At 50.5% G+C, this 10,985-nt stretch overlaps 1 protein-coding gene across 1 annotated transcript in view; it reads right to left on the bottom strand.

Annotated features, from left to right (window-relative positions):
• DDC (dopa decarboxylase) overlaps window positions 1–10,985 on the bottom strand; it is an 89,714-nt gene that overhangs the window by 55,418 nt on the left and 23,311 nt on the right. Inside the window, exons 2-4 of the mRNA XM_023517877.1 lie at window positions 7,867–8,089; window positions 4,379–4,492; window positions 2,507–2,626 (exon numbers count right to left, since the gene is read on the bottom strand). Coding sequence (XP_023373645.1) covers window positions 2,507–2,626; window positions 4,379–4,492; window positions 7,867–8,067 — 435 coding nt within the window. The 5' untranslated portion in view covers window positions 8,068–8,089. The remainder of the gene's footprint in view (window positions 1–2,506; window positions 2,627–4,378; window positions 4,493–7,866; window positions 8,090–10,985) is intronic.

Below are 10,985 nucleotides of genomic sequence, written 5' to 3'. Positions count from 1 at the left end.
ATCCCCCTGGGTAGAGTGCCATGGCATCACAGCTCACAGCAACCTCCAACTCCTGGGCTCAAGCGAGTCTCCTGCCTCAGCCTCCCAGGTAGCTGGGACTACAGGCGCCCACCACAACGCCCAGCCATTTTTTGGTTGCAGCCATCATTGTTGTTTGGTGGGCCCGGGCTGGGGATTAGAACCCGCCACCTTAGGTGTGTATGTGGCTGGTGCCTTAGCCGCTTGAGCCACAGGCGCCAAGCCGGGATTGTCTTTAATGAAACAATAATCTAACCTCTGGTTAGCATGCACACCTCCGGCCACTCACCTAAGCAAAATCCTCAGGGAAGAGGGTTATGACACTCACAGCCCTAGTTTTCTTGTGTACTAGCTTTGTTTTTAATTAGCTTTTGCCCCTGAGCTACCTTTCTGGACCTCCATTTCCTTGTCCACTAAAAAGATCTTCTGAAAAGTTTCCTGGCCTTCACCTAGGGAAAACGCAGCAACTGGGCATCAGCTGGGGGCAGTGTACGCTGGCCTTTGCCCAGCCAGGCAAGTGCCTGTGACATCCTCTCTTTGCTATGATCTTGGCCAACAAGGCGTCATCAGCTCCAGACAAAGAAACCTGTCCTGGGGAGCAGAAGTAACTTGTATTTGCTACTTGGTCATTACCATCATCTTTAAAAGTCCAGCCCATAGCATCAAGTGTAAACTTTGCTTACAACATAGTTAATGTTTCATTTTCATCAGCTCCCTACACAGAATCACTTTTGGATAACAGAAAGTAAGACAACCAAAGAATGAGAGGGATCAGTTCACAGAAGGCATAGCTCTGAGCATGGCCATGGGCCTGCTGCTGGTCACAGGGAGGGCAACTGTCAGTCACAGCCTGCAGCCTCAGGGATCTCAACATGGGTGACTGCATCAGGATGAATTAGAGTTCATATTTCAGGGCCCTCCCAAGACCTGTTGAATTCCAGTCTCTAAAGGAATCAGCATTGTAAACAAGTTCTCTCCATGACCCTGAAGCATGCTAGATGTGGTAGGCAGGATAATGCAGCCCCAGCCCGAAGATCTCAGCCTTAATTCCTAGAACCTACTAGTGCTACCTTATCGGGAGATGGTGGCTTTGCTGATGTGATTATATTAAGAGCCTTACTTGGGGAGATTATCTTGGATTATCTGGGTGGACCCAATCTCATCGCATGGGTCCTTAAAAGTGGAGACCCATTTTCATGTCTGTGGTCAGAGAGAAATGTGACCATGTGGGCAGGTCTGAAGGATGGAACCCAGCTGGCTTTAAAAATGAGGGTGGGGGCCATGGGCTAAAGAATTCCACAGGTCTCTGGAAACAGCAAGAGGCAAGAAAACATATTCTCCCTGAGAACTTCCAAGGTGTCAACTAGGTTTTGGTCTAATAAGACCCAGGTCAAAATTTGACCTACAAGATTATGAGATGGTAAGTTTGTGTTGTTTTAGGCCACTAACATTTGTACAGCAGCCGTCGCAAACAAAGAAACAGACTGAAGTATAGAACCCCAGTCTTGCTGAGCATTCCCAGGATTGCAAAGTGAAGTCCTGCACCCCGGGTTGATTTGGCCACCCAGCCATGTGCTCTAACACAAAGGCGTGCTCCAGGCTGGACGGGGCTGTGCTGACTCTCAGAGCCTTGGGGAAGATGCTCAGAGCAGGATTTCTCTTTCTCCCAAAGTCAGCAATACTTTCTCAAGGTTACTGCAGTGTACTTGACATGAGAAGAATATTGTAAGAAAGGGTAGTGTGTTCAATATAGTTTGTCTTGCATGCTAGGAAATTTTAAAAACTGCACCAAATCCAAGTCATCCTAGTGGCCTTTGTTCTGCAACCCCAAAGAATAGAAATTCCATCATGACTGTCATGTGCGTCTGTCTTGTTCCCTGGTTTAAGCTCTGGCAGCAGGTACATGCCAAATAGAGATAATGCATTAGATCAGTGCACAGAGGAAGAAGCACCTGTTCTCTGAAGCATGGTCACAGCTGCCACCTGGGCTGAGGGCAGATCCTTGAGGTAGGAAGATCACAGGCTCCAAGTCACACAGATATGGAAGCCAACAGGCAAGTTAGCTATGGTCCTGATCAGTCTTCTCACCTCTAAAAAAGGGGCATTAAAATATCCCCTAATTCACAGTGTTATGAGAATGAAATGAGCTAATGCCTGGAGAGAATAGAGGGACAGTGGCCAGCAGTGGAGACCCAGCATAGGTGTCAGTGACTGCTGTTTTCTGCTCACCTGCTGTGTGAGAGCCACTATTCCATCCACCATAACTAGGGGGACAGAGCAGCTGTTCACAGGAGAGAGAGATAGCACCAGCACCTGACTCTGGATCCTGCAATGCCAAGACCAGGGTTGTCTTAAGACCTTGTCTTGTTTACTCTCTGGGAGAAATCACGAAGACCCAGCAGGAAGCCAGGATCCTGTTCTCCTGCTGTGGTCCTATGGGCAGCCTGGCATCCAGAAAGTGCCCTCCTGCCTCATCCCTCCTCCCTACCTGGATCACTCCTCCTCCTTCTCCAGCACTTCCAGCCAAAAACGCCTCCGGCAGCTTCAGCATCTTCCCAAGCCAGTCCATCATCACCGTCTCCAGTTCTGTGCATGCGGGGCTGGCAGCCTTTGGAGGGCAGAGGAGGGATTGACCAAGGGTTCAGGCATTGCAGAACTTGAGGGGCAGCAACCCCATATTAAAATCACCCAATCTCAGATGTGATTGATTTCAAACATGTGCTTTTTGACCAAGACTCACGCAAGGAGAATGGTAATAAACCTTGCTCCACCGTGCTTTGCTACACTGGCACCACGAGATTGCTCACAGGTTCATTGTTTTATTTCTAGAAAGATCTAGAAAGTCCACTGGTGGACTCTCTTCCACAGTCACCAGTGAATGGGAGAAGTGCTGTACCAAGTTAAGATCTGGGCTCCCAGCAGTTTTCACCCTCTGGGCGTCCTTGGAGAAGCTCCCAATGACTTTGCTCTGTGAACTCTCCCTCCTCCTTGCACACAGATGGTGGTAGGTTGGCTTTGGGCCCATCAAAAGAGGGATTAAGCCTCCACTTTCCTCAAAGTCTCCACATAAGGCCCCTACGTGGTACTCAGGGCACTCCTGGGCCTAGCTGTGCACACGGACGTGGAGTATATCCTCTCTTCCTGCCAGCCCCACCTGCTGGCTCCTGCCCTCACCCAGTTAAGTCTGGCTCTGCTAGGACTCTGTACTCCCTGCCAGGAAGCATGGTGTCAGGCAGTACAGCCTCAGAGACCGCGAGTCACCCTCTCCCAGCCCGAGGGCAGTCAGCCTATCCTAGAAAGAGCAGCCACACCTGGATACTAATGCCAAGCCACCTACAGGGACAGTGTGGGTCCAGATTGCAGAACTAAACAAAATCTACTGCAATGACTATACCATCCAATGAAAGAAAATGTCCATTAAAGATGATGTGCTTAGCCCAGGCCCAGTGGACATAGAGACCCTGGGCCCCCGGCCAAGGAGTGCACAGACACTGTGGTGAGAGCTGCAATGGCCTCGTCAACCCTGCCCAGAGGACCTGGGATGCCTGGCCACCCAGGTGCTCCCTGTGCCCAGCCTACAGCACAGCAGGTGCGGGGCCAGTGAAGCAGGGTGGACTCGCTGGGCTGCTAGACCCATGACCCACATGCCCACTTTGTGCACCTCAGTCCTCCATGCTCACAAGCCAACATGCAGGAGTCCACCCAGCTCCCGGGCACAGACAAGGAAGCTCTCTGGACCTCGCAGGCCAGAGACACACCCTGGCCCTGAAGAGCTCTCTACAGTGTGGGAAGCCGAGGCCTCATCAGTGTGCCTGGAGGAGAAAGCTGCAGAAGAGCTGGCCTGGACATTTACCTCCAGAGAGGGCAGGACTGGCGGTGGGGGAACAGAAGCTGGGATGTTTCTAGAGTCCCCTGCCCTGAGGCATTCAACACGTCTGATGAATCCATGAGGCCTGTCCCAGGGCAGCATGTTTTCCCTAGGAGATGGGGCAGTAGGGTTTCTCCTGCTTCTGAGTGTAGAGAAATGGTCTAAGCCACGTGGAGGAAATGTGGATTCCCAGGCTCAGACTACAGACCCTGTTGGGCCCAGACTGCGGCTGTAACTCATACCAAGTGCTTCTAACACACTGCTATAGAGAAGTGGCCTTGAGTTGTTGAGACATCTCCCTGTTCTGAACCTCTCCCCCCTTCTGGGTGCCCTCTCAGGGCTGGATCCTTCTCTCCTCTCTGCAGTGGTGGCTCAGCAGAGAGGAGCCACCTCCCCTCCTGTGTGCACAAGCACCATGCCCATGTGGGGACACCCTACCCCCACCCTGGGCAACCACTGCTGGGCCCTTGCCTGGAGCCCCTGGACACTCACCCAGGAGAAGCCAATGCAGCCAATGGCCCCACACAGCATGTCGGCGAGCATGGCCGGGTACGAGCTGGCTGTGGGGAAGTAGGCGAAGAAGTAGGGGCTGTGCCAGTGGGTCACCTGCATGGGGGCAGGGGACAGAGTGGTTACTCAGCGTGCGGGAAGCCAGCCCACCTGCCCGTTAGTACTGTTCCGCACATGTCAGCACCTTACTCTGCACACGTACCTGACACCCTTCAGTCCCTACTTTTTAAAAGAGCTGGAATACATTTGCTGGCTCAGAAGGAAAAGTTATGTCCCTAAAATGAAGTGGAAAATTATCATTTGCCAAAAGAAGTGAGGTTTCTAAAAATGACAGGGTGGGTTCAGTTCTTACCAGGACTCTCTCCTCAGGGGAGGTGCGGCCCCTGAGGCTAATATCTTTGTGTAAAAAACTTAGCTTTCCTAAAACTACTCTAAAAAATCAAAGTCTCTATTAAAAACAAACCCCAAGTGCCTCCTTGTCAAAGTTTCTTCAGTTAAGCCCCCAAACCCATGTGGTCTCCCTGGAACCAGCTCTTCTGGGTGAGCCACTCCCTGTGGCCAGGCAGCTCCTGGTCACCGTCGGCCCCTGCTCTTCTGCTGCCCCCCAGCCTTGAGGCTGTCCCCCACTCCTGCCCTGGCTGTGGGCCTCCCACCTTTCTCCAACTCATGAGGAGAGGTGAGGCATGGGTGAGGCATGAAGGAATGGGCCAGGGGAGGAGGCTCATAGGACAGTGACAGCTCCCTGTGGAACGAACACTTGGGCGCCAGGAGACAGGGCGGTAGTGAAGCCACACCAGGCTGTCAGGAAGTGAGGGATGTGGGCTGGGAAGGGTTGCATTGTTAAGAGGCAGCAGCTTTGACATCTGGGCATTTGGGAAGAAGACAGGAGAGGACAGAGAAGGAGGTGTACCCCATCTTTGCCTCTGTTGTCAATGATGTGCCTGCTGTGTGAGAACAGAATGCAGCTTTGAGGTTGGCCCTGACTCCAGAGCAGCGAGAAGTACTAGCCATTGTCATTCACATCCCACCTGGGGGCTGGAACCACCCTGTCAGTGTTCAGCAGACCTTGTGCCCCTACCCGTCTTCCCTCCTCTCTGTCCCAACTGCACCTGCTCATGTGGATTGAGCGGTGCTGGAAACACCGGGGCTGCACTTTCAGCAGGGACTTGGGTTTGCACCTCCCTGGCCACCGTAACCCCTCAGGTTAGTGAAAGACTGCTTTGGCGTTCCCTCCAGCTCTGCAGTGCAGAGCCCCTGCCCACCTCAGGACCCCCCAGGGGGTCTGTGCCTATGTTCTGATGTCACTGGCTGCTGCAGGCTGAAACTTTGTGTCCCTCACACATTCATATGTTGAAATCCTACCAGTGATGTTAGGGGGTGAGGCCTTTGGCAATGAGTGGGCAGTCAAGGTGGAGCCTCCTGGTGAGATGGGAGCCCTGGATGAGAGCCCAGCGAGCTGGCTGTCCCGTACCAGGAAGAGGGACCTCACCCAAACCTTGAGCTCACACTCCAGCCCCCAGAGCTGCAGAACTATGAGGAGTAAATATTTGTTGTTTACAGCCCAGCTGTGCACTTTGTCACAGTATCCTGAGATGAGACATTGCCATTTCACAGTCTGGGAAAAGAGGTGAACATTTCTTTCTAGATAACACTAGCTATTAAGTCCACAGTGCCCACGAGGAAGCACATGTGACCCCCTACTTGTGAAGGTGGCTGACTGGGAGAGCTCACTAAGGGCTGGGAGTGACTGGAGGGATTACCCAGGAGGTGGGAGGCTGGGGGAGGCCGAGAGCTGAGAAACTGAATGAAACATTCAGCACAACAGGCCCCGGGCCCACAATACTCTTAGGGGCTTGGAAATCAGATGAAAAAAATGAACTTTCAGGTCAAAAAATATCGACAATGTTAATGTATTCATGTTCCTGCTGATGCACTAGTAAAGTGTGATTTTTTTATATTTCTAGGAAGAAAGGAGCCCACAAAGGCAGAAGTGCCCAGGGCTGGTGCGAGTGAGAGTGTGGCCCTGGCCCGCCTCCCCCTCCCTTCAGCCCCTGGAGGCCCCACACTGCCTCTGAGTCTCCCACTACCTGCCTCTGGGAAAGCACAACAGCGGTTGCTGATGGGGACACACACTCCCTGGCCTCACCCTTTACTGCTCACTACAGCGTTTGGGCTGGGACGGACTGCCCTGGCTGTGCACAGGCCCCCAGAGACCTCCCTGGCTTTCCGCAGTCACTCGGCCAGCACCCAGGGACCCTGCCGCAGAGCCCGTGGCCTCCTCACTCAGCACCGTACAGTGAATACCCCCATATAATGGAGCAGGAAGGCTGGGGATTCCCACCTCCAAGACTCCCCTGCTGACATTTAACCGCTGTACCCACCAGCGGTGTTATGCTCAGCAGCTTACTATGTCTGCACTTCTGGGCAAGATGGAAATCTTGTTCTTCAGTCAAAGCACAAATGCCAAGTAAAATCCCCTGGAAGGATGGGGTTCGAGTAGCATCATGAGAGAGGTGCTCTGATATGAAGGATCTGGTTGTGCAGGTTAAGGGCCTGAGGCTACGTGGCCTGTGACCTGGGTTGACTGGCTGCTCTCTCAGGGTCTCAGTGATCTACCTGAAAATGAGGGAGCGGGTGCAGATGGTCCCAGATTCCTCCCCCTGATTGTCAGAGCTTGTTTCCATCATCCTTACAACTACTGAAATGCCAGCTGATGGAGGCAATTGGCGGAGTCATCCAGGCTGGGACATTGCCCATTGTTGGATGAAGTTAGTGTAGCCACATGGAATGGCAGGTTTGGCCACCCTCACAGGCATCCCTCGTCTGGAAGCCGGAATGGCCAGGCCAGCCTGCTCACAGAGCCACGTTCACTGACAGGCTTTTAGGCGAATTCCTTGTCAGAGGAAACCTTATTGCAGAATCATAGAGCCCAGGTGAAGTTCCTCTGAGAGCCAGCGCTCTGCTCCCCTGGGTGTGAGGGAGGCATGGCATCCTGTGCACTTGTGCTGGGTCCCTCTGTCCCTCACATCCCAAGCTGTGACTCTCTATTAAAGTGAATAAAACATATGTCCCATACATGAGCTATGCTCTTGCTGAATGCAGGGATGGTAGGAGTGTGCTTTATTTGGAATAATTAACTTATTTGGAACCAGCCACCAGGGGCTGATTTCGTCTGACCCACCCATGGTGACACATTCCATGAGAAGGTGTCTCAGGGCTAGAACTGGATCTCCAGGGACCTCAGAGGAAAGAGCACTGGCTGTCCCTGGAGCCCAAGTGATCTGGGTTGGACTCTGGCTCCATCGTTAATGAGCTGTGTGACCTAAGGTGGACCACAGTCACCTCAGCTGTGAAATAAAAATGGTACAAATTTCTCTCCAACCTGGCAATAATAAGAATTCCTTGAGCTAACTTGTACAAATGGCCCAATGCCCAGCTGTCCTGTGCTTGGACCTTGGGTGCACACATACCCCCGGCATGATTATCTTCTCAATGTCACTGATGATATCCTCAAACGTGTCTGGCTCCTGGGGGGCGGTGGCAGGGATAAGGGGCCGCAGGTAGCCGGGCTCCACGTCAGGGTAGACTTGGCGACTCTCGATGCCTTCCATGTAGTTCGCCACGTAATCTACCATCTCTTTCCCCCTCCTTCGAAACTCACTTGAATTCATGGTGACTGGGCAGAGGTAAAAGCTACAAAAAGAGAGAAAACAGTTGAGGTGGCAAAACTTAGAACCTGCACCCTGCAGGTGGGGGATTCTAAGCTGATGGGTAGGAACACCTGGAAGTGACCCACACAACCCGAAGGCCTACAGGTTCCAAGTCAAGGCCACCTGCCTTCCATGCCAGGGCAAGGTGGAAATAACACTGGATTTGACTGTGGATAAACACCTGCTCGGCTCTCCACCAGCTATTCAGATAAGGAATAGCGTGTTGCTTTATTTCATTTTCTGCTTCAGTAAAATAAAGCAGAAGCACACACTCATTTTCACAGTCTATTCCAAGTTTAATGATAGACATTGTTCCAAGTCCTTCTGCCACTTCCTAGCCATCAGAAGGAAACGGGCCTACCACTTGGAGCCTCTCTCTTCATCTGGGAAGTGGCAAGCACGGTTCGGCCTGGGACAGCATGGTCCTGTCAGAGGTAGGTCTCTTTCCCGTCTCCTGAGCCCATCACCTCTATAAACAATCTGGTTATCAAAAATGATGCTGCCCCTCCCCCCATTGCATAAGTAATAAATTGGTGGCATTTATTGGTAATAAATTGGCATCATTATTGGTGGCAGTGATGTTCTATAGACATTGCATGAACACGGAGTCAGAGAATACTGAACCGCTCCTCCTGGGGAAAATTCAGGGTCAAGTTCCTGAAAAGTCAGCCCAATGTTTTTGTGAGACATTGACTATCTACACTTTTCATGTGTGTCTTTCAGAGGCAATTCTTTCCACCTTTATGCTTCCTAGGTTCACTAGGTTCACTACCCCTGGATGCCAGCAGCACTCTAGCTCCTGCCTGACACACTCATATTCTGGCACACGAGTATTTTCTCTGTAAGGCACTGCATGGCCTCCTTGCACCTAGGAGCACTAGGCAGCACTTATGTCCCACGTTTGGGGGCCATTTCAAACAGCAAAATAACCAGGAAAAGAACACATGAAAATGTAAAGAATATGGCACCAAGTAGCCCAAGAAAAAGACACTTTGTTGGCATTATGGGCGCTGAAGCAAGAAGGCAGAGCTTTGTTTTGTGAGACCTCGGCCAGGAACATGCCCTGAGGATGATGGTCAATGTCTTCACCATGCGACACGCGCACAGCTAGGGACAGTCACAAAGGCACCGTGAGTATTGACTTGAGGGATTACATATAAATTTTAGCAAGTAGAAGAATTTGCAGATATGCAATCTGAAAATAATGAGGATTGACTGTAGTTTCAAAATAGGACAATTGAACAACACAAAGAAAAAGATTCACCTAGAATCCCACTACCCCCGGTTCTGGGCTATGTCGTTCAGGAATGGTTCCTATTTGTGAGGGACAATTGAGTGGGAAGCAAGGGGTGCATTTCTCAATTCCTCTTGTGATCCAGAGCCTCATAGTTCAATATGAGTTGTATTCAGTAGATCCACCTCTGTCATTAGAACGGTGACAGCCCCTGACTTCAGGTTCCCAGGCCTTCTCTGTTTTCCCTATTGTCCCTACTGGAGTTTTTGACAATTTTTGAGGTTATTTGTGTTAAAGAAAAAGTATTCACCAGACACTTATTAGAAATGGTGAGAAGGATTTAATTCAACCCTAGAGCAGTAGGGACAGAGCATCACTATAGGGAAGAGGCTGAACTCAACTCCAAACACAACAGGGACAGATGGGGATTTATGGCCGACAGGCAGGTGACAGGGTCAGAGGATGGAAAATTGCTAAGAGGAACTTGGGTAGGTAACGAGGGTGAGGATAGAAGGAATTTGGATACCAAGGGTTTGACTGGACATCAGCGGCGGGAACCCTTGACAAACTAGCTCAGCAGGATACTTTGCTAGAACTGGGCCCCACAGGCCAGGACGGAGGTTAGTCACGGAGATGGAGCAGAGAGGCCTGTCTGGGTGTGGCAGGAGGAGCCCTGGCCGAGGCAGGACTGTGCCAACAGGCTTTTCCTCCACTAGGCATCCTCTCTGCTGTGTTCACTTCAGCATGTTTTATGCCAAATGAACAGTTATGCTGGGTTTTAGGTTATTTCAAGGCCTATTATTAGATGCAATTCTCATTTTAAACCTCTTTTTTTTGGAGACACATGGTTCAGTTGGTGGATGCCTGAGTGTCAGTGACCAGGACATAAGATAAAACTCTTAAATAAGAGCAGAGTGAGTACCCAATGAACATCCAGCTGTCTGAAATTCCTCCCACCTTTATGCTTCCTTTTTAAAATTTGTTATTCTTTTTTATTTTTCATTTATTATTTTGAGACAAAGTCTCACTTTGTTGCCTTCAGTAGATTTCCATGGTGTGATAGCTCACAGCAACCTCCAACTCTTGGGCTCAAGTGATTCTCTTATCTCAGCCTCCCAAGTAGCTGGGACTACAGGTGCCTGACTCAACGTTCCAGCTATTTTTAGAGACAAGGTCTTGCTCTTGCTCAGGCTGGTCTTGAACTCCTGAGCTCAAGCGATCCACCTGCCTCGGCCTCCCAGAGCCAATGACCAAGGAGGGCCCACTCAGCAGCACAATGTTACCACTACATTGTAAATCATCTGGTTTATGGACCATAGGGGCCTGTGGGCTTTGGAATTTCTAATTTAAGTGACTTCACCTATTGCAAATTTGGCACATAGAATGAAACTTTGTTTTTACCTCACATGAAAAAAGTTCAAATTAACGTGATTCCAATTAAACTTAAAGATGTATAATACTGCAGGTTTTTTTGCTAGCTTTTTCACTAAGTAATTATCACGTACCTTTCTCATTGGATACGGACTTTTCTATTAAGTAATTTCTCACAATCACATGATATTTCAGATGGGACTGTGACATATTCACTGTGTACACCTTTATGATTGCACGTTGAATCATTTCCGGCTCTCACTTGAGTCAGCTT

This window comes from Otolemur garnettii, unplaced genomic scaffold (assembly GCF_000181295.1).
Source record: "Otolemur garnettii isolate 467f Iridium unplaced genomic scaffold, OtoGar3 scaffold00123, whole genome shotgun sequence".
In the NCBI taxonomy this organism is placed as follows: Eukaryota; Metazoa; Chordata; class Mammalia; order Primates; family Galagidae; genus Otolemur; species Otolemur garnettii.
This window is presented reverse-complemented; position numbering and strand designations above follow the sequence as displayed.